Source organism: Myotis myotis, unplaced genomic scaffold (assembly GCF_014108235.1).
Source record: "Myotis myotis isolate mMyoMyo1 unplaced genomic scaffold, mMyoMyo1.p scaffold_m19_p_13, whole genome shotgun sequence".
Classification (NCBI taxonomy): Eukaryota; Metazoa; Chordata; class Mammalia; order Chiroptera; family Vespertilionidae; genus Myotis; species Myotis myotis.
Genome location: NW_023416317.1, coordinates 53,003,127 through 53,026,512, shown reverse-complemented (window position 1 = coordinate 53,026,512; position 23,386 = coordinate 53,003,127). Strand labels below are relative to the sequence as shown.

Genomic DNA, 23,386 nt, shown 5'->3' with positions numbered 1-23,386 from the left:
GACCTGGTAAGTCACATAGGTGGATTGCCTTAGTCATCCACTCAATAGGGTTACCGCCTAGAGTACAAAGACTTGTTTGCACCTCGTGAGCTAATCTTCCTGTTTGAAAACTCTAAGTCTGACACACCTATGTGGACATATGGGCAGCAATTTCCCTGTGCCTCGCTGCTACCAAAGCCCAGGTTTACAGCCTTCTCAATATGTACTCTGCATTGATCAAATAGTGTATTTTACATATTCCAAACTCTGTGGCCCTCTGACTGACCGTTATCTCTTTTCCCCTTCTCTCCATCCAAAGCTCACCCACACTTCCACCCTGCTTAAGGGGCAGACGGGCGATCTCCTCTGTCCCTTCTCTAATTGGCCAGTATCAGGTGGCTTGATGTTCCCCTCTCCTGGGAATGCTTTGCCCAATAGTATTCTGACTGGGACAAGAAAAAACAGCCAACCTGTTCTGTAGAGTGGCTGTACCATTTTACATTCCCACCGCTAATGTATGAACAATCACTTCTCCACATCTTTGCAGTGTTTGATAATGTCACTATTTTTAAAATATATTTTTGTTGATTTAAGAGGGGAAGGGAGAGGGAGAGAGAGAGAGAGAGAAATATCAATGAGAGAAAAATCACTGAAAGGCTGACTCTTCCAAGTTCCATACTGGGGATTGAGCCCGAAACCTGGGCACGTACCCTAACAGGGAATTGAACTGTGACCTAGGAATTGAACTGTGACCTCCTGGTTCATAGGCTGACACTCAACCACTGAGCCATGCCAGCCGGACCATTTGGATATGTATAACATCATTCAAGGGACCATACAAAATTATCAACTTAAATTCTCTCTCATCATTGATGTTTCTCTCTCTCCCTTCCTCTCTGAAATCAATAAAAATATTTTTTTAAAGAAAAAAGTATCAACTTAAAAACTAGCATGCTATATTTGGTTAAACATTTAATAAACTCACCCCTAATGCCTTTTGGCAGGGCTGTTTGGATAGCTGCATGTGGTTCTGCTTGCTTCTGGCTTAAGATACTTGCAGGTAAGGGGAGGACGTGGACAGCTCACTCACTACAGCCCAGGGATCACAAGGATTCCAGATCCCAGCTAAATGTAAGAGCAAATGAACAAAAGGTGGTCTTTTTAAGTTATTGGTAAACTGCCCTTAAGCAACAGCCCATCCAGTTTCTAGGGAATTTACAATCTGGACAATACACTTAACACCTCTCGCTGCCAGTGATCTCTCTCTGATCAGCCACACTGTGCTGGGTAACAGGCTCGCTTTTAAATATATATCCTATATAATAAAAAGGCAATATGCAAATTGACCGAATGGCAGAACGACCGGAATGCCCATGGCCCCTCCCCCTGGCTGGCCTTGCCCCTGAGTGGGCCCACCCACCCTGATCCAGGGCAGAGTCCTGGCCAACAAACCACCCGTGGACCCTCGCCCTGGCCAGCCCGTTCCCGATGGCTCCCATCAGGTGGACCAGCTGGACCCCACTACTGCACAAATTCGTGCACCAGACCTCTAGTCCTATCTAATAAAAGAGAAACATGGTAATTGGCGTATGACCGCTACCCTTCCCATTGGCTAATCAGCAAGATATGCAAATTAACTGCCAGCCAAGATGGCGGCCAGCAGCAGGCAGCTTGAAACTAACATGAGGCTTGCTTGCTTCAGTGATGGAGGAAACCAACGTTCCCCGCCTGCCTTGCCAGCCTCTGAGCCTGCAGTTTCAAACATTGTAACAAATATAGATGCTAAACAAAACCCCAGAAACCAGCTTTTAGCCAGCTGGGATCTCAGAGCTGGAGTTGATACAGAGTTTCGATTATAGAACCGAAACAAACCAGATACCTGCTTTCAGGAGCGGAGGCCTAAGAGCTGGAGCCTCAGAGCTAAAGCTGGCCCAGAATAAAAAAAAAGGAAAAAAGGAGCAGTTGGGAGCTTCAGTCCCAGCCTGAAAACAGCCCTCAGCCCCTCACCCAGACTGGCCAGGCACCCCAGTGGGGACCCCCACCCTGATCCAGGACACCCTTCAGGGCAAACCAGTCAGCCCCCACCCATGCACCAGGCCTCTATTCTATATAGTAAAAGGGTAATATGCCTCCCAGCACTGGGATCAGCGGAGCTGAGAGGCCTCCCGGCACCGGGATCAGTGTGACAGGGGGCAGTGCCCAAACCTCCTGATCGCCCTGCAGCTCTGTGTGTGACAGGGGGCGGGGCCACAACCCCCTCACCCCACGGGCCCTGCTCTGTGCGTGACAGGGGGTGGCGCCACAACCTCCCCATCAACTCTGCCTTGAGTGTGACAGGGGGCAGTGCCCCAACCCCCCAATCAGCCCTACCCTGAGCGTGACTGAGGGTGGCATCGCAACCTCCCAATCTGCCCTGCTCTGTGCATGACAAGGGAAGGCGCCCCAACTCCCCAATCGGCCCTGCTCTGAGCCCGACCAGGGGCTGCACCTAGGGATTGGGCCTGCCCTCTGCCACCCGGGAGCAGACCTAAGCCAGCAGGTCGTTATCTCCCGAGGGGTCCCAGACTGCAAGAGGGCACAGGCCGGGCTGAGGGACCCCCCTCCTCCCCAGAGTGCACAAATTTTTGTGCACCGGGCCTCTAGTATTTATATATTTCAGAGAGGAAGAGAGAGGGAGAGATAGAAACATCAATGGTGAAAGAGAATCATTGATTGGCTGCTTCCTGCTTGTCCCTACTGGGGATTGAGCCCACAGGGCATGTGCCCTGACCGGGAATCGAACCATGACCTCCTGGTTCATAGGTCAATACTCAATCACTGAGCCACACCACCCCAACACTAGCTCACTTTTTTTAGTGGTTACTTAACACTCATCATTTAAAAAGCTTTCCTGGCCCTTATAAAGCAAAATGGCTGGACTCTGATGGCTAGCACTTGACTGCTGGTCCAGAGTGAACTTGGGTCAGGCAGAAAAACCTTTCTTTTCTGGTTTTCCCACAACAGGGCAGGTAGGTTCCAGTCCTTAGGCAAAAGCATCAGCACAGAGGGAGACCCTCAGGGCCATCAAGTGGAGTGAAGTGACTCTTCATATAATCCATTTTTCTCCCAGAGGTATTCAAGTGATTTTTCCACCCATTATTTTGTGCTTACTGTGACGGGATCGAATTCAGATGTCAGCCACCTTTATGAGCCTCGATTCATTAAGCCATCGAGACAAACAGATGGTGCTTTGCACTCAGTATGAGGGCAAAGTGACTTGGAGAGCCCAGAGATCAGTCAATAAAAGCCTATTTGCAGTGCCATTGAGTATGGCAGGGCCTCCCAGAAGAGGCACTCATTCTGGGCGAATTAGCGGACTGTAAAAATAGCCCTAAGTCGTTGTTGGGAGAGACAGAGTGGGAGAAAGCAGATAGGCAATCAGTATCCACAGCAGTGAGAGGTGCAGGGAGGGGGGTTCTTTACAGAAGTGTGCAAATAGTGGGAATCAAAAGACTGTATTGACATGTATAGATAGATATTATCGATATTTACAGATATAGATATACACGTTATAGGCAATTAGTCATGAGCTGAGCAAGGACCACGGGCCAAGTACACAAACGCACCAGGGCAAAAAAGCCCCAGAATAGGGGCAAAACTGGGAAAACAAGAACCTTGCCCCTAGGGCAGCAGTTCTCAACCTGTGGGTCGCGACCCCTTTGGGGGTCGAACGACCCTTTCACAGGGGTCGCCTAAGACCATCGGAAAACACATATATAATTACATATTGTTTTTGTGATTAATCACTATGCTTTATGTTCAATTTGTAACAATGAAAATACCTGGTGCATAGCAGATATTTACATGACGATTCGTAACAGTAGCAAAATTACAGTTATGAAGTAGCAACGAAAATAATTTGATGGTTGGGGGTCACCACATGAGGAACTGTATTAAAGGGTCGCCGCATTAGGAAGGTTGAGAACCACTGCTCTAGGGGAAAGCTTTCCTCCCATAGCAAATCGCTGGTCCTGTGGTTTGAACCCCCTGAGCTCTCACACCGCGGACCATGCGGCTCAGACAAAACTGACCTTGAGGCGGCCGGGCTCTGCACACCCGGCCCGCCTTTCCCCGGGGGAAGGGGCGAGAGTAACGGGAAGTCCCCTCGGGCCGGGAGCCCGCGGCCGCAGCACCGCGCAAACCCCACACGGGAGCGCTCACCTATGACGAGATCCCCGCGCGAGAGCGGGTACTTCGCCCCTACGGCGCGCCAGCCAATCGGGAACCCGCTCTGGGCCGCCCCACCCACCGCGCACACGCACGCACACACCGGCGGCTTCCGACCTTCTGATTGGCTGGATCCGGCTGTAGGCGGGACGGGGAGAAGCCGGCCCGACGGCGCGCGCGGGCGGGGGCAGAAGCCGGCGAGAGTGTGAGCGGTCCCGTTGCATTTGGTGAGTCAAGTGTGGAGAGGTCCTGGGAGCGGGGACGCCCGATTTGGGGCGGGAGGCGGTGGGGTCACGCTTGGCTGTGCCGAGAGCACCTTGAGGGGGTTGGGGGCCACGAGGCTGGGAGTGGGCGAGGCCGGGGGTAATGGGGACGAGGTATAGTTGGGGGCTCAGGCCGGGCCGCGTGGTTCAGGGAGTTTGGGGAGGTGGGGGGCGGGGGTCCAAACACAAGGCCTGACGCCCTGTCTGTCGGGTGAGGAGAGACGGAGCCAACGCGGAGGTGAGGCAGACGTTTGTGCAGTGCATCGTGGCCGGGAGGGTGGACTCTCGGATGGGACCGTCAGGAGTGACCCGCGGAGGGGCTGCGGCCGAGCGGCGGCTGAGAACTGATCGGGAGGCCGAGCGCTCGGGCCATGGAGTCCTGACAAGGTCACGGGGAGAACGAGGGCGAGGAACGTGAGAAGGTGGAGAGGAGGGCGTAAAAGCCCACGACCTTCCGGTCCGCGCCTCCTCCTCCCCCGGACCCGGTGTGCCCTCCCGCCCTCCGCGACCCTCGCCGGCCCGCGGGAGGGGGCGAGGCCTCAGACCGGGTTTGAAGCATCTGGGACGGAATTGGCACCTCTTCCGGTTAGAGATTACAAAACACAGCCTGCGTGTGGAAGGGAGCAGCCGAGATGATTCGGCAGTGCTACTCGCCCTTCTCTCCATTGCCGGTGTGGGGAGCAGCCCCCCCCCCCCCCACCCCGGACTAATCCTGCCAAAGGCTCTTGGGAGCAGGACCGGTTTGAATGAAAAGCTGTGAGCGAGGGATCGGAGTACCGGGCCCGGCGTGACGAACCTGTTTGAGTCCCGCGTACCAGGGCTGCTCCTAACTCCGTGCACCAGTCACTGGAGGGGGTGGGAGCTTCTGCAAGTGCACTCTCCTGGGTCCTCACCTCCTGGAGTCAGTCCTCAGGGTGGGGCCTTGGCAGCCATTTTTCCACAAGCTGACAAGCTGGCCGATGCAAAATCGGAAACGGAGATGATTGTTAGATGCCGTTCTTGAGGCCCGAGTGGCCGCTGTGGAGGCCCGGCAGCCCGCCTGTTGCGTCACCGGAGGCCGGGCAGCTCCTCTCCCCTTGCGCCAGACTCCCAGGTTCCTGTGCACTTGCAAAGGTCTTCAGGGGGAGTGGTGTCTTGCTCAGCCCACAGAGTGCTTCGTGTTTGCTAGACGGGCTTTGAGCATCTGGTTGCTAGTGCCTCTTTCACACCTGTTCGACTTTCTGTGGCAATCGGCGTCAGTTGCTGTGTGTGGATGAGGAAATAAGGGGAATCTAGGAGTGCTAGTGGAAAATACATCTTTTCAAATCACAGTTGTGAAATTGTCAGATATGAAGCTGGGGCAGAAGGTTCCATTTAATGTTAGGCATGATATATGCACATACTTTTTTACAATTCAAGGAAAGAGATGCAGACTTCTGTTATGGAATGGATTTCAGTATTTTTCCAGATTAAAATATACCAGCATAAGATGGGTGGTTTGGTAATATATTGTTAATCACACGAACCCTGGACTCTGTCAGGAGAGCTTGGTTCTCGTCCCACCCTGCCAGAAATGTATGCCTGTTGTTGAGCAGTTCCTATAAGCCTTCCTAACCCCCTTTCCATCTGTAAAATAAGGCTGTTCGCATTAATCATGAGTTGTTATTTTCAAATTATATGATTTATAGTTACTTTAAATGGTACTTTAAATGTTAACCATGTTCAGTTTAGGTGGCTATAAATCATGAATACTTGGGAAACTTCTAGGTGGTAATCAGAAAGAATTATAAAAATCTTATATTCAGAGTGTTATAAATATAACACAGAATTTATAAGACAGTATAAAGTATAATTTAAGTGTTGGATTTTTAATGTTTCTGTTAATATTATCCTGAAATGTTCACACAAAGTATCCTGGATCAGACAGATAATCTAGTTACTTAAAGCAAATAATGACCATATGATTCTTACCCAGGGACTACTTTCTGAAAGCCAGATGAAATATCCTTCCCACACAAACTTCAGAGTCTGGCCGAGACCGGTTTGGCTCAGTGGATAGAGCGTCGGCCTGCGGACTGAAGGGTCCCAGGTTCGATTCCGGTCAAGGGCATGTACCTTGGTTGCGGGCATATCCCCAGTGGGAGATGTGCAGGAGGCGGCTGATCGATGTTTCTCTCTCATCGATGTTTCTAACTCTCTCTCTCTCTCCCTTCCTCTCTGTATAAAAATCAATAAAATATATTTTAAAAAAAAAACAAAAAACAAAACTTCAGAGTCTGTATCATAGGTGAGGAATGGAAGTCAGTGGATTTTCTTCTGTTCTTTTAGACAGCCAGCCCTCAGCCCTCTCCCTCCTGAAAGGATGGGGGTTTGGGGGGGAGGGGGAGAGTGAGGAGGGAGGCTTTTGCTCCATTGCCCGTGGACAATTAGTGATCCAGATGTGAGAGTGTAGAGCAAAAACTACCTACTTTCTTGCTCTTTAAAAAAATATTTTTTTTTTATTGATTTTAGAGAAAGGAGAGGGGGAGATAGAAACATCAGTGATGAGAGGGAATCAATCATTGATTGGCTGCCTCCTGCATGTCCCACACTGGGGATCAAACCCCAAACCCCAACGTGTGCCTTGACAGGGACTCAAACCATGGAATCAAACCATGACTTCCTGGTTCATGGGTCCCCGCTCAACCACTGAGCCATGCCAGCAGGACCTACTTTCTTGCTTTTAAAGACAATTCCCAAATGACTTCTTAGTTTAGGAATAATTAAGGCAAAGGAAGAAACATGCTTTTATAGCTGCAAAAGAAGATGCTAGATTTTAAAAGTAGATTGTGGTATATAATAGTTTTGTCTCTTGTGATTGCAAGAAGCCAAGACCTACTGAGGTTAACCATTTTTTTCCTTTCATAGATAAAATATAAGAATTAAAATACATATAAACACAAGGTATATATATGGTTCAGCATTCTTCTTACCAACTGATTAAACCTGAGAATAATTTTAATCGTTGAAATATATTACCTTTAAATGTATTCAACATTTTGTGGTGTACTTCCTACATGCAAAGCATCGTGCCAGGCATTGGAAATAGATACAAGCAGGACAGGTGTGGCCTCCTGACTTCAAGGATTCTAGCAAAAGAAGCAGTTAAATAGGCTTTTATAAGAAAGAGTTATGATAGAGAAAACATAGCCTTCGATGAGACTGCATAACCAAAACACCTTTAGAAGACTTTCTAGAGGTCAGTTAAGGTAAGAAGCTGGAAAATGAGAGGAGTCAGCTATGAAGGAGATGAAAAGGGAAAAGTGTTCGAGGCGTCAGCTTCTGAAAGGCTGGAGGTATAGAGATCATCTATAAGATGTTTAATAGTTATGCATTTGAGAAGTTCATGATTAGTTATAAAGGCAACTAATAGACATAGTAGCCTAAAATAAATAGTGTTTAATTTTTATCTAGTCCATTTATGTAGGTTCTTGAAGACCATCCTCAAATATTTCTCTGTGAAACTTCCCAAACCTACTTTAGCTAAAAGACACCACACTGTAATTCAGTTCCCGTTGTCTTTGTTATGCTATTGACAAGTAGTCACATTGTCATGTCCTTTTTTTTAAATCTAATTTTTGAACCACTAGTCATTTCTGTGTTTATGTTATCTCTTCAGGTAATATAGTGAGCGTCCTGAACCTTGAGCTTGTTGAACCTTGTATATGGTAATAAAAAGCTCAGTAAGCAGGGGTTTAGTCACTTAGCAGATAACGGAGTACAAAGAAAGTCTAGTTGTAATCCGAGTTTTCTTTCATCTCTGATACTGCGTAACTCCTCTGGATTAAGTTGTCTTTCCTGTCAGATGACAGAATCACCTCTTCCCGGTGGAGATGGGGCCTGGAGGGATGATTTCACTTTTCAAACTAAGTAGTAAAGTTGGGTTTTCTTTGAGGGCCTTAGCCACGCTCACAACCCTCGAAGAGCAAAGTGTTGGATGAGGGCTCTTGTTATGGAAGGGAGTATAATGCACAGGAAGCGCCCAGAAGTGAAGGTAAGATTTCACATGGGTAGTTGACTTTCGACTTTATTGTAATTGACACCAATCAGAGACTTGTGCACATATATACTCTGTTTGACTCCCTTATTTTATCTGTGGGTAAAGTTTATAGGCAGTTCAAATCAGATTGGGGAAGAAGGAAGTGTATACAGTTACTGCGACTAAGGTGAAACTGAATTTATTACCTCATTGTAATGAAACGCCTGCTAACTCACTATGTAAAGGAAGATGATTGAAATGGGAGAATGGAGCCTTTTGTCCCTGTGATAATTGAAAATAATCTTTTTTTTCCTGCCCCCTTATTTGTATAATGGTCAGGCCAATATCTTGCCTTTTTTGATATTATTTAAAAGAATAATAATATAAAAGAAAGAGAATTTTAAGAAGCCCAGGGAATATAAGGTATGTAGAAAAGACAGCTAAAGCTTGAGAGATATTCTTTTATTATAAAAGAGTATAGTTTGATTTTATGCTGCAGTATTGTTTAAAAAAATTATAACCCTAAGTTATAAAAATCTATATTAGTTCAGTTGAACATAGTTATGTTTAAAAGGAGACATTTCTAGCAATAATATTAAAATAAAAGCTTTGTCCTTAAAAGGTGTAAACAATGAGTCTAGAAATTTTGGCTAATGAGAATAACTGTAATCTTCCCCACAGACAGCCACCATCAATAATAAAGATCAGTGTAATCGGTTGGAAACTATTCAGAGGCGAGAACTGAAGCCGGGTAGCATGTTGGAATAAGTCAGCCAGTTGTGATTGAAAGCAGTAAAGACTACACTCAGCTACACTTAAAAGTGCTTAGTAGTATTTTCACCATGATATTGAAGAGGCAATAAGGAGTATCAGTTTGGTTTGAATAATTTAAAGTTGTCAAGTTGAATTGAGTAAGGAAAAATTTTTAAAAAGGATGAAGATAGTCAGAAAATTAATAGCTACTATTTTAATTGACAAAACTTAAAAATGCACTGTTCACCTATGGATGAGGACAGTGGGTGGGGAGTGAGGGCGGAGGGTGGGGTGGGAACTGGGAGGAGGGGAGTTATGGGGGGAAAAAAGAGGAACAAATGTAATAATCTGAACAATAAAGATTTAATTAAAAAACAAACAAACAAAAAAAGACAAAAAAAATGCACTGTTATGAACAGTGACATGCTAAAAAGGAACTGGTGTATGGAGAAACTTCTAAAAATGTTTTTCAGAGTTCATGGATATACCAGATTTTTATGGAAACTAGGATTATTTTAAGTACATCCAGTCATTTAATATTCTAGTTGCTTTTAATTGCAGAACCTCATGGAAATTCTCTTTCAGGAAGATTCTTCAATCAGTATGTCATCCAACACAGATGTTTCTCTTTCTTCATATGATGAAGGTCAGGGATCTAAATTTATCCGAAAAGCTAAAGAGGCACCATTTGTCCCTATTGGTAAGTTTGGCTTTGACGTTCTGATAATCAGTCTATTGTATGCTGTGACACAATCAAAGTGTGATCGATTCGTCAAATACATCCATAAGCATTATTTTCAAATTTTTTTCAGGTGTGGTTGAAATATGCTGAGATTGGCATATAACTATCATTATAGAAATGCTTCTGTGTGTATTCAGACTTCTTGCTTTATTGACTCTTCTTTCAGTGAGTGTGTTGGGGCCTGGACCCCCTTAGTCTCTGTGGTTTGCTAGAAGGACTCAAGAGGCTTATCTTGTTTTTGGTTTTTTGTTTTTAATATATTTTATTAATTTTTACAGAGAGGAGGGGAGAGGGATAGAGAGTTAGAAACATCCATGAGAGAAACATCAATCAGCTGCCTCTAGCACACCCCCTACTGGGGATGTGCCCGAAACCAATTCCCTTGACTGGAATTGAACCTGGGACCCTTCAGTCCGCAGGCCGACGCTCTATGCACTGAGCCACACCGGTTAGGGCTTATCTTTTGTTTTTTCATTCTTTATTGTTGAAAGTATTGCTTATGTCTCCTTTTCCCCTCTCACGAGGCTTTTTTAAAAAAGCTGTTCTACTCACAGTTACGGTTTATTACAGTCTCTGTTATATTAATTGATTCCCTTTAGAGAGGGAAGTAGGACAGAAAGGAAGAGTTCTCCTGGTTCTCTTAAAGGAATTTATCTCCTGGCTTCACAAGCCCACATTTTGAAGATCTTAACTTTATGAGTCTGCTACTTTTTGCTACCATCTCAGGATTTTTGGTTCTGAGTAGGGGAATTAAAAATACAACATGTATATTAGCTAATTAGTGGTCTCATAAGCATCCTATGTAATAAAGAGCTAATATGCAAATGGTCATCGCACCCTCATGCTGGGGCTGGGGGACCTGAGGCCGGGTGGCCTGAGGCCAGGCCAGGGGATCTGAGGCCGCGCCCCCTACCCCAGCAGGGCTTGATGGGGGGTGGGGCCAGCCGGGTCTGGGTCTTGCAGGATTTTGAAGTGCGGGTGGGCAGGGACTTGACTCTGGGTCCTGTGGTATGCTCTAGACTCTGACGGAGGGAGAGTTTCATATACATTTTACTAATTTTCTTTCCTTTCATCTCTGACACTTCTATTATAGAAAAAGGGCAAATAGCAATATTAAAATATTTCCTCTAAATAATTACCGTTTAATGTGCACGTGCACTGGGCCACTAGTTTTTATATAAAATAGTAGAAAGTACATTGATTGGTGGTGAAATCATCTTGGTTCCCTGTCCCCATGTATCTGACATAATTGTGACTATTTGTTTCTCAGGAATGGCGGGTTTTGCAGCAATTGTTGCATATGGATTATATAAACTGAAAAACAGGGGAAATACTAAAATGTCCGTTCACCTGATCCACATGCGTGTGGCAGCCCAAGGTTTTGTTGTGGGAGCAATGACTCTTGGTAGGTACCTACAGGAAATTTCAAATTTGTGGTTTCCCATTAATGAATTTCTTTGTTAATAAAACAAGGTACATACTTTTAGCTAACTTTGAAGCACTTTTCAGATATCACTTATATTTGTTTTCCTAGAAAAGTGATTAAAAATAGTTCAATTCAATAGTGACATAAATTTACTGTGTATGATACAGGGTGGGGCAGAAGTAGGTTTATAGTTGTTCATATGGAAAATAACACAATCATTAATAAATAATAATACAAGAATGTACTCACAACTGTAAACCCACTTACTAAGGTTATAAAATAAAGGAAGAAAGACAATCCTGTCCATCACTGAGTTTATAATTTCACTGAAGAGCCTAGATATGCATAGGGTTGGAAGTAAGATCCATTTTCTGGAAGAGACCTATGATTGCTGTTTTATTGAGTTGAAGATAAAAGAGATTTTTTAAATGTAGGTATTAAATGCTTTTATTGGCTTTATGATTCATTGACTTTATCTGGTATTATGTAGCAAGAGCAGTACCTTTTAAATTGCCAGATAAATATTAAACAGTCTAAGCTAGTCCATACGAGCCTCAAGCTACTTGGGAAAGTAAAAGGAATTTTAGAAATTTAAACTGTTTAAGAAGGCAAGAAGGTAAGCAACCGGGGGTCTTGTTCCCTTTATAAAGATTGCATGCTAAGCATGCATAGAAGCATAACCAATGGACATAAGACACTGGGGGATAGGGGACTGTCTAGGGCGGGGGGATAAAATGGACACATATGTAATACCCTTTGTAATACTTTAAGCAATAAATTAAAAAAAAAATTGCATGCTAAGCAAAGGTGCTACTTTTAGCTATTTTATGAGCCATTTTTAATTTTCTTAATATTGAAAAAAATATCTTTAAATGCTTAACCAGCATTCTTTTTTTCCTTTTTTAAGGTATGGGCTATTCCATGTATAAGGAATTCTGGGCAAAACCTAAACCATAGAAGAAGAGATGCTGTCTTGATGGTGTTTGCTATAGTTAGACATCTCATATTGAGGTTATATGTTTATGTTGAAAATAATCATTTGAGAGGGTCAGACAATAACACATTAATTTGAATATTGGCTTCCTTTTTTGCAGGCTTGATTTCCCAGGTGACTAAATTACTAGTGACTAGTTCACTAGCTAGGTCATTCAGGGGAGTCAGGTTAGCACATAAGAAATGCATTTGACGTGGTAAAATGTCCACCTTGTTAAACTCTTCTGGTGAAATTAGTTCTAAGCAAGAACTACATGCCAATCCTGAAGTACTCCCAGTTGCTGCAGAATCTCACATGCTTTTGATGTTATGTAGGAATCCTATTTGCCCCAGTTACTTTGACTTTATTCTGCCTGCCTTGTGGACTGAATGAGGAGTTCAGTTTTTAGGGTTGATTGGCTCTTTTTTTTTTTTAAATATATTTTATTGATTTTTAACAGAGAGGAAGGGAGAGAGATAGAGAGCCAGAAACATCGATGAGAGAGAAACACCGATCAGCCGCCTCCTGCACATCTCCCACCGGGGACGTGCCCGCAACCCAGGCACATGCCCTTGACCGGAATCGAACCCAGGACCCTTGAGTCCGCAGGCCGACGCTCTACCCACTGAGCCAAACCGGCCTCGGCTGATTGGCTCTTAACGAACCCTTTCAGAACAGTGCATGGCATATAATGTTACAAACCTCCCCACAACTGAACGTGTGTGTTTAAACCAAACCTAACATGCTGATAATAGCTGCTAGAAGGTAGTATTTATTTTAGAGTCACACTTGTAAATGTAAAATAATTATGGACCCCAGTTTAGCTCTTTTCTAATTGCAGAATTATATTTTTGCTGCTGTTATATTAGAATAATTTTTAAATGTCACTTTGAAATAGATATATGTATTTTAAGTGCCAACACAAAGGTAATGAAAGACAGTTTTAAATATTTGCTGTATGTTCATTTTCTCTGTAAGAATCATAAATGTTAAACTAAACAAATACCTATAATGGAAATGATGACTGATTCAAGAGCAAGCTCTGGAAAGACATTATACAGAAACTTTGATGTACTACAGAAGGCTTTATTGCACTTGTGAAATTCTAACCTGAATTACATTCCATGGTGATAACATGGTAAATGTATTGTTATTAAAGTAAGTGAACATGTCAAATGTCTTGTATTTATTTCAATTTAGAAAAATAAATCATTCCTCAAAGTAGCATAAAAATTAAGTTTCCAAAGAGATAAACCAAAGAACTTACATACTCATATGCATATCCCATGGACATGGGCAATAGGGTAGTGAAGACCTGGAGGATGGGGGAAGTGGGAGATATCTGTGAAACTATCAACCCTAAAAAATGTATTAAAAATTTAAAAAGTTTCCAGAAATGAGGGAGAGCATTTTGTACCTTTGGTAAGAACCATGGTTAAAGAATATTTACCAAACAGGAAAAATGGCTAACATTTATTGTGTGCTACACACTGCTGTAAGCACCTTTAAGTATAATGTCATTTAAGTTTCCTAACAACCCTAAGCGTTAGGAGCTGTGGTACTCATTTCATAGAGGACTTTGGCATGAATAGTTTAAGTAACGAACCAATGTTGCATAGCTAGAGAAGGATGTAGGTTTGGGACTGGAACCTGTATAGTCAAGTGGTAGATGCCAACCGGTTTTAGAGACTTGAAATGTTGGCCTTTGTGAAATTAATGCTGGAGTGGCAGCATTAATTTTGGCAGCATTAATTTTATTTGTTATAAATAAAATTAAATGAGGTTATGGCATGGTCTTGGCTCACCACTGACTGTATAACCTGGACCAAGTCGGTTTTCTCAATCTTTTCCTAGCTGTGAGGTGAGAGATTGGTCTAGGTAATTTTTATGGTACTATTTAGATCATTTATGGGTCTGTGAGAAAGTGATTTAAAATATAAGCTATTAGGAATTTTAATCAACTTCAAAAAGATGTTATAGGAGATGCTTATAGGCAGTCTTAACAGTTGTTTCTGTAGAAGAAAAAAATTGGGAACAAGTTTCAGAAATTTGTCATTTTAATAGATGAAGATATTATTGATTTTGTGAAAATAAATACTAATTTGAAAGAAAACGATCTGGACAAATGACAGAGGTTGCTGGGAAGATTAAGTGCAATGGTGGATATAAAGGGCTGAGCATAGCACCTGATGCATCAGTCATAGCCAATTGGTGCTGTTACCCTTGTAAAGCTTGGGGATGCAACGGCACAGGAGCTACGTGGGCCCTGCCCTTAAAACTCACAGTCTAGTAGGGAGGGTGGCATTAAATAAGTGGTGACCAAAAGCATGGTGGGTATTGGGTATAGGATGCAGCAGGGACTTTGGGCTGGGGGTCCTAATCCAGGGTTGGTGGCAGACGGTATCCCTGAGGAAACGATGTCCTGCCTTAGGCGACGGTCTGCTGATCTGTCACCGAGAGTTGGAGTCCTCAGCTTCCTGTTGTGTGTTACTGAGGCATTGGTGCGGGGTGGTTCCGTGCCTCTCCTCCACTGGTCTGTAATTTTTTCATCCAAAGCACCTGGCTGGTGCCTGGCTCATATAGGTGTTCAACAAGTCTTTGTTGAATTAATTAGAATAAATAGGTTTGTGTTCTTTTTCACATTCAGGATCCTGCTGTCCCCAAAGCAGTTACCTATGTCTAGTTAGCAAGCAACAGTAACATCTGGTGATGAGAATCAGAATTGGACTCCATACTTAGATAAACCCTCAAAGGACCTTCCTTTCTGTATCAGAATTTTGGAGTAGAGGATTGGACAATTAGGCCATGCCTGAGGGAATGCTACTCAGAGAGTTAAAGGAACTTGAAATTTAGGATCAATGCTCTTCTAAATCTATACAGCCTGTGGCAACATGCTTACTAGGCCAGAACAAAGCCGAATGCACACATGGTATTTAAAGTTCTCACGTGTCAAGTACTGGGACTGCCAGTTATTTATATACTTGATCCTGTTTGAAAGTTCTCCAAATAGAAGGGAGAAATTTGAGAAATGGAACATGTACCAGCCTTGACGGGGTTGCCACTTTCTCAGTGAATGACTTATCTGGGACAAGTTCACGAAAGAACCAGCACGGCCCAGGCATCCTAGCTGTAGTCTTAGTCACTGAAATGAGGCCGAATAATTTGTTTCTAGCAGGACAAACGTGCAGTTTTCTCCTAAATTCAGTAGCGATAAATGGGTCTACAGTGGAGGCCAGCGTCCATGTGCCCCTCAGAGGAATGTAGGAATAGGTCCTTTTGAATATTTTGAGCTGCTTCACCTTCCGGCTCGAGCCCTCTGACCTACACTCCGCTTGTCTACAGCCACACCCAGGGTCCTCCCCACTGGTGCTCCGTCCTAGCTCACCCATGTGTCAGCGATGCCCTCCGGCTCCCACGGTCACACTCTGGGCTCAAACTCAAGCATCTTTCCTTCCTCCTGCCACTTATCACTATGAAACCAGTCACCAGGGCCTGCCAGTTTTTCCCAAGCAAAGTCTCTCAACATTCAGATTTGTCCTTTTCCTCTCCCTGTTGCCAACACTGTAAACCTAGGTCCTTCACCTCTGTTCTGCCACCTTCCTACAGCGGTGCCGCTGATGCCAGAGCCCTGTGCCCAGCACTGCCCGGAGGTGAGATTCCCATATACAAAAATTTTTTAAACTCGGTCTTTTTGTTATTTAAGATTTTAAAAATTGATTTTTAGCGAGAGGAAGGGAGGAGAGAGGAAGAGAGGAAATAGATGTGAAAGCAGAACATCAATCGCTGCCTCCTGCATGCCCCCTACCGGGGATGAAGCCCACAACCCAGGCCTGTCCCCTGACTGGGAATCAAACCCAGCAATCCTTAGGTGTATGGGATGATGCCCAACCAAGCCACACCAGCCAGGGCTATCCTCAGATTTTTTCTTTTTCATAAATGAAAATCCTCTGCCAATATTTGTTTTGGCCGTTATAAGAAGGAAGGTGAGATTCCCATATACAAATGGTCTTGACTGGAGGAGGTGAACGAAAAGCCAGGAAGTACACAAGGCACTGGGGACCTAATCAGTAGGGGAAAAGGATGATCACTGAGACCAGCTGATTTCCATCCATGTGTTTGAAAAGACCAAGAGTGATCTGAACCAAGAGTGAAATTGAGAAAGTTTGGGGCAAATATAAATGATATTACCAGTGCATTGTGCTGAGAGCTGGAAGCAGAGCCAGGGTAGATCTCATTCATCGGAAAGATCTCTTGGAACTAAATAAAGACTAATGAGTCTTGGCAGAACATTTAGTTTCCTAACAAAATCAACATATGATGAATGAGATCACCATACACTATATACAAACACATCTTAGACAAAATAGCTCCATGGGTAAAATAAGACTTGAAGTGGTATGAAGTGAGACGCTGATGGCCAACAAAAGCCCAAATCCTTGGTGAGTTGAAGAGGCAGAACTGACAGTGTGTATCCAGCACCTTCCAGCCCACGGGAACTTGAACCTGGAAAAAAGGAACAATTTTTATGCCCCCGGCTAAGAAGAGGCATATTTAATAAGACTTAAAATATCTCAAGGCAGTTTGCCTCTGTTTGTTCTGAATTCGTACCCACAATATCCTTCTGGTAACTCTTGGCTTCTTGTGTGTCTGATTCCCGGAAGGGAGGGGCTCTGGATAAGGGTCACTGTCCCCTAAAGTAAACTGGTGACTTAGTGTTCTGGGTAATACCATGACTGGCGTAGGTCTAGCCTCAAGAGACAACTCCTGGTCCAAGGACCAAGTCCAATTATGGAGCCTAGCTTTAAGATGCAGCAAAGCTTACTTCCTTTTTGAGACAAAACTGCTAAATATGGAGTGGTATTTCATTGTGAGTTTGTGGTTTTTATGTTATTTTATTTTTACTCCTCACCTGAGGGTATTTTTCCATTGATTCATAGACAGAGTGGAAGAGAGGGAAAGACAGAGAGAAATATCCATGTGAGAGAAACACACGGATTGGTTGCCTCCTGCACCACCCCTACTAGGGCCTGGGCCTGGGAGGAGCCTGTAACGAGTTATGTGCCTTTGCCCAGAAACGAACCTGGGACCCTTTGGTCCACAGGCCGATGCTCTATCCACTAAGCCAAACCAGCTAGGGCTTTTAAGTATATTTTTATTGATTTCAGAGAGGAAGGGAAAGGTAGAGAGAGACAGAAACATCAATGATGAGAGAATCATCGATTGGCTGCCTCCTGCATGCCCCCCACTAGGGATCAAGCTGCAACTGGGCAAGTGCCCTGATCAGGAATCGAACTGTTACCTCCTGGTTCATAGGTCAACCCTCAACCACTGAGCCATGCTGGCCTGGCTCATTGTGGGTTTGATTTGCATTTCCTTAATGGCTAGTGATGTTGAGCATTTTTTCATGTGCTTCTTGGCCATTTGTGTATTTTCACTGGAGAAATGTTTATTCAAGTCCTTTAACCGGTTCCAATTGTTTTTTTATTGCTGTTGTTGAGTTTGCTCAACTGATTTTTTAAAAATATGTATTTTATTGATTTCAGAGAGGAAGGGAGAGGGAGAAAAGATAGAAACATCAATGATGAGAGAGAATCATTGATTGACTGCCTCCTGCACACCCCTACTGGGGGTTGAGCCTGCAACCCAGGATGTGCTCTGACGGAGAACAGAACTGTGACCTCCTGCACGCCCCTGGGTCGGAGCTCAACCACTGAGCCACACCAGCTGGGCTGCTCAACTGATTTTTGACAAAGGTTCAAAAGCAATCCAATGGAGGAAGGATATCTTTCAAGAGATGGTGCTGGGCATCCGTAGACAACAAAACAAAAACTTGACTTAAATCTCACACCTTATGCAAAAGTCACATCAAAATAAATCATGAACATAAAACGCTGGCACTTTTAGAAAATGACAGGGAAGTCTTTGGGATCCAAGGCTAGGCAAGGAGTTTTTACACTTGACACCAAAAAAGGAAGAAACTGATCAACTGGGCCTAATAAAAATGTAGAAAGTTGTTCCGTGAAGTCCTTGCAAAGAGAATTAAAAGACAAGCTACAGACTGGGAAGAAATTTGCAAGCCACATACCCAACAAAAGACTAGTATGTAGAATACATACAGAATTCTCAAAACTCAACAATTAGAAATTGGGTGAAAAGACACGAACAGACACTTTACCAAAGAGGATATACAGATAGCAGGTAAGCACAATGAGAAAACTGTTCAGTATCATTATCCATCATGAATGTCAGAACCACAATGAGATGTCACCACACAGGTATCAGAATGGCTAAAATAAAAAACACTGCAAAGACGCGGAGAAACGAACGCTCACACATTGCTGGTGGGAATGTAAGATGGTACAGCCACTCTACAGACCAGGTTGGCTGTTTTGTTTTTGCTTTTTTGGTAAAACTAAACATGTGATTACCATACAACTGTACTCCTGGGCATTCCAGAAAAATGAAAAGGTAGGTTCACACAGAAACTTGTATATGAACGTTCATATCAGCTTTATCTGTAATAGCTCTCAACGGGAAACAGCCCAGAAGTACTTCTATGGGTGAAAGGTTAGACAAACCTGGGCACATCCATACTACGGAAAACTGCTCAGCAATAAAAAGAAACAAATTATCGATACAACAACTTGAATAAACCTCCAGAGAATTATCCTGGGGGGTGGGGGGGGAATCAATCCCAAAAGGTTACACGCTATATTATTCCACTCACAAAACATTTTTGAAATGACAAAATTTTAAAAACTGAGAGCAGATTGGCAATCACCAGGGGTTAGGGACTTGGTGAAGGAGGGGGGGCGGGGAGGGAAGTGGGTGTGGCTGTAAAAGCCCGACAGGGGGGATCCTTGTGATTTAAGTGTTCAGAGTCTTCTCTTCACTTTGGCGATCAAACGGACATGTGTGATAAAACTGTATGGAACTAAATCTGCACACACGTGAATACCCGTCAGACGGGGAAATCTGAGTATGACAGGTGGGTTGTGTCAATGTCAGCATTCTGGTTGTGATACTGTACAGCTCGAGTGGTCTGGCGCTGCATCTTTGTGCATGTCTATGAGGCGGAAGCGAAGGAAAAAAATGAGATAGTTGAAGGTTTTCACATTATAAAAGCCTGAGTAAATATTCAGAAAGCTTCCTCGGATCTTCTCTCCTAGAACTTTACCTCCCACCCTCAGATGGAATTGAATATAGTAGTGACTTAAATTGGGAAGTGCCTTAAAAAAAACAAACCACAAGAGTTTTTTACTATGAAAATAAACCACATCCGTTATATTTAAACTCCTCTGAAGTGCAAACATGAACACAGCACTGCAGTTCCAACACCAACATGAAATTACTCTTTCTCACTATTTCTATGCGTCCCTCCCGGTCCTGCTTTCTGTGCCCCATTTTAAAAAACACAACCTTCAGGGCATGACCTTTCCCCCACACTTTTCAAGGACAGTCAAGGTGGGGTCGGCCACTTGCTTCACTCACCGTCACAACATGACCTTTCCCCCACATTTTAAAAACATTTTTCAAAGACATTCAAGGTGGGGCCGTCCCCCTTTCAACTCCCCCGCAGGACTGCGGAATGTGCACCCTGCGCAGAACGGCTGGTCCACAAAACTATCAGAACACGCGGCCCAGAAGCGGACCGCCGCTGTCAAGCCTCCGGCACACGACACCCGCCCCCAGCCCCCAGCCCCCCGCGCCTCCTTCCGTACCTACCCCGCCGCCGCACCCGGGCCCCCGGGCCGCTGTCACTTTCCGAACTTCCGGCGCCCTCTGGGCCACGTGGTGACGTGACGGGGCGCTGCAGCTCGGTTTCCCTGGCGACAGTTGCCGGGGCAGCGCGAGCAGCGTCCGGAAGAGGTGGCCCCGCTGCGCTGGCCCCGGACAGCAGGAGCGGAGCGACCGTTGTAAGTGCGGGGAATGCGCAAGGGCGCGGGCCGGAGCCGGGGGAGCCCGCAGCCCCGGGGGCTTGGATCGGAGCCGGAGCGCACACGCTCGCCCGGCGCGCAGACACTGGCCGGCCGCTCCCTGCGCGCCCCACGCAGAGCGAGGACGCCTCCTCGGCTCCGGGGATCCTCACGCACCGCCTCCTCCCTCTCCGGGCACTGATTTCCGCGCGGCACTGGGGTTAGTGAGGCTCCCAGGGTAGGTCACCCGCCCGAAGCCACCGAGCCGGTGGCCAACTCGGGTCCGCCTGACCTCCAGCGCCCTCTTCTGGTCTCTGCTGCGGAGGCCTCGCGCCCGCGCGCGGGTGGAGCGGGAACTGCGCCACCTGGTGGCCGCCACTGTCCCCGTCCTCCCGCTCCCGGGCCAGCCCCCGCTTCTCTTCCATCTCTAGACACCTTTTCAGGTGAAATTCCTCCAAATGGGCTTGGCAAACTAAGGCTCACAGATCAAATCCAGACCACTGCCTATTTTCATAATAAAGTTTTGTTGGAACACAGCCACACCCGCCCACTCACGTCTTGTCTGTGGCCGCTTTTCACTGCAATGGCACAACACAGCGGCAACAGAGTCCTCTGGCCCACAAAACTTAGAATATTTACCATCTGGCCCTTTACAGAAACAGTAAGTTGGACTCTGTTATAAATTTAGGCTAACCAGACTTTTTCTGTGAGGTGTAGGAGCAAGGTGACCTAGAGGTGGCATTATCAGGGGGAAGGCATGCTGGAAGGAGAGACTGCGGCCAAATCCCCCAAAGCCTTTGGTGCCTTTGGACTTGGTTTGGGGTTAACGGGCATCTACTGAAGCTTTTATTTATTTATTAAAAATATATTTTATTGGTTTTTTTACAGAGAGGAAGGGAGAGGGATAGAGAGTTAGAAACATCCATGAGAGAGAAGCATCGATCAGCTGCCTCCGGCACACCCCCAACCAGGGATGTGCCTGCAACCAAGGTACATGCTCTTGACTGGAATCGAACCTGGGACCCTTCAGTCCGCAGGCCGACGCTCTATCCACTGAGCCAAACCGGTCAGGGCTACTGAAGCTTTTGAAAGTCATGATTGAGTCCCATCCCTAGGAATTGGGATTTAATTGGTCCAATATGTGCCCAAGTCATATTTTGGGAGCTCCTGAGAGATTCTAATGTTCGGCCAGAGTGGAGAGCCACCGTTTTAGGGACAGGAAGGGGGAAGCGTTGAGTCTGAGTGATGGGGAGTCTTCTGATGCCATGCACAGTTGGGGGGCAGAGTCAGGGCTAGAGGAGGATGCTCAGCTCAACTTTGGTTTCCAGGGGATTGAGGTGGGGGGTGGGGGTGCGTCTTCTGAACTTCCACGTGGCCACATGCAAAGCTAAGCAGTTAACTCCAGGGTTGGGGGCTGCAGACCCGCTGACTGTGTACTGAGCCCTCATGGGAAATGTGCGTTTTGTGAGGTTCCTCTTTTCCTCCTCCCAGGGCAAGATGGCAGCGGAGGAAGGCTCGCAGGACACCTTGCGGCTCCAGTTCCAGGCCATGCAGGAGATGCAGCACAGACGGTTACAGAAGCAGATGGAGAAACAGAAGGAAAAGGAACTGAGCCTCAACAGCAGAGACGATGACCCGGAAGAGCCCGTGGAGGTCTTCGATGGCCTCAGCCTTCTCCAAGCCGGGGAGCAAACCTCGCAAAGCGGCTTTGAGCGGCGGTAAATGCACGCCTGAACTCTCCCCGGAGCGCCGCAAAGAGGTCGGGAGGTGGGCGAGAACCGATAGCAGAGAGTTGGGCCGTCAGGTTGACTGCATATGCGTTTGTAAGTTGAGACGCAGGGTTATTGGCACAGGTTGTTATCGAACACTCTAGAGCAGTGGTTCTCAACCTTCTGGCCCTTTAAATACAGTTCCTCATGTTGTGACCCAACCCTAAAATGATTTTCGTTGCTACTTCGTAACTGTGATGTTGCTACTGTTATGAATCGTCATGTAAATATCTGATATGCAGGATGGTCTTAGGCGACCCCTGTGAAAGGGTCGTTCGACCACCAAAGGGGTCGCGACCCACAGGTTGAGAACCGCTGCTCTAGAGTCTGGTAGGTCTGCGGACAAAATTGGTAGGAAATGTACTTAAAAACCACTTAAAGTTTAATTGAAATCTTGGAACTCATCAGGGTGTAGTCTATTCACTTGGATTTTCTTATGTCATTTCTCATGGAAACTGGGTCTGGGTTTCTGAGGAGCTGGTTGGCTAACTCTCATGGTTCATCGGTTCATCGACAGTCATCGCTCCCATTCCCACCTGGGATTGTTCCCCGGGCAGTGCCCCTTTGCTGGCCTAGCATCACAGAAGGCTGGCTGTGCTGAAGAAGCTCTGGGCGGGTTCCTTGCGGTTTTACAGTTGGTGGAAAAGTCGAAGAGAGTCCATAACTTTCTCACTCTGCTCCGAATTCGACGTCCCACGGATGCATGTTGATCTATACAGGAGTCTGTATTGACACAAAATTCTCTGTTTGTCATTTTTCATAAAAATCACTGCAGTTGTTGAGCTGCCTCTTTGTGTCTGGCTTCACCCAGGATCTTTTTTTCTCCACCTTCAAATTCTACGGTTTATGGTTTCTCAATTTTCAAAATGTTCTACTAAAAATGCTAGTTGATAAAAAAATAGAAGACCTCCCGATAATTGAAACTTCATCTGGCTCTTAAATATTAGCTCCACGTTAACCCCAGAGCTATTGGCAAATGACCTTCCCCCAAATCAGGAACCTGGAAGCGAGGGAGACTTGAGCCATTGGTGGATTAACAGCAACAGCAATAATTTCTATAACCTTTAACTTCTATCACGGATTTACTTTCCGAGCAGCTGTCGCTGGGGAGCCTGTCCCATTCGTAACAATGGAAGTGATCGCAGACGCTCCGTTATAAATTGCCTTGCAGACAATTTATAACACACAAAATCCCCACCCACCCGATTTTCTGTCAGGTTTACCGAAAACCTGGAGACGTAGCCTCAACGTAAGGCTTAGACAAATTCTGTTTGGTCTTCTAGCACGTGTGTGCAATGATACTGTAAATCCCCTTCTAAGCATCACTTTATCTGCCTTTCACAAGTTGTGATATTTATCGCT

General features: G+C 45.4%; 2 protein-coding genes and 1 long non-coding RNA gene across 13 annotated transcripts in view; 2 read left to right on the top strand and 1 right to left on the bottom strand.

The window, feature by feature from the left end:
• Window positions 1-20,193, bottom strand: part of LOC118668386 — a 29,275-nt gene extending 9,082 nt beyond the window's left edge. Inside the window, exons 1-2 of one of the 9 annotated variants that reach the window (XR_004971647.1) lie at window positions 5,245-6,043; window positions 4,303-4,827 (exon numbers count right to left, since the gene is read on the bottom strand). This is a non-coding gene — a long non-coding RNA (uncharacterized LOC118668386). Of the gene's footprint in view, window positions 1-964; window positions 1,105-4,049; window positions 4,828-5,244; window positions 6,044-20,060 lie in introns of those variants that run through there. The other 8 variants (XR_004971644.1, XR_004971645.1, XR_004971643.1 and 5 more) reach the window with 8 other exon arrangements.
• HIGD1A (HIG1 hypoxia inducible domain family member 1A) lies at window positions 4,319-13,515 on the top strand. 3 transcript variants are annotated; one of them, XM_036333306.1, is made up of 4 exons: window positions 4,319-4,412; window positions 9,784-9,898; window positions 11,211-11,345; window positions 12,274-12,772. In XM_036333306.1, the coding sequence occupies exons 2-4, from the start codon at window positions 9,802-9,804 to the stop codon at window positions 12,321-12,323; spliced, it is 282 nt and encodes a 93-aa protein (XP_036189199.1). In that variant the 5' UTR covers window positions 4,319-4,412; window positions 9,784-9,801; the 3' UTR covers window positions 12,324-12,772. The 3 variants fall into 3 exon arrangements, with proteins under 3 accessions (XP_036189199.1, XP_036189200.1, XP_036189198.1); XM_036333307.1 differs by lacking the exon at window positions 4,319-4,412 and adding an exon at window positions 6,695-6,714 and having other exon boundaries at window positions 12,274-13,515; XM_036333305.1 differs by lacking the exon at window positions 4,319-4,412 and adding an exon at window positions 6,835-8,460 and having other exon boundaries at window positions 12,274-13,515.
• The window catches only part of CCDC13 (coiled-coil domain containing 13), a 30,821-nt gene continuing 27,568 nt past the window's right edge, over window positions 20,134-23,386 (top strand). Inside the window, exons 1-2 of the mRNA XM_036333304.1 lie at window positions 20,134-20,255; window positions 21,747-21,973. Coding sequence (XP_036189197.1) covers window positions 21,753-21,973 — 221 coding nt within the window. The 5' untranslated portion in view covers window positions 20,134-20,255; window positions 21,747-21,752. The remainder of the gene's footprint in view (window positions 20,256-21,746; window positions 21,974-23,386) is intronic.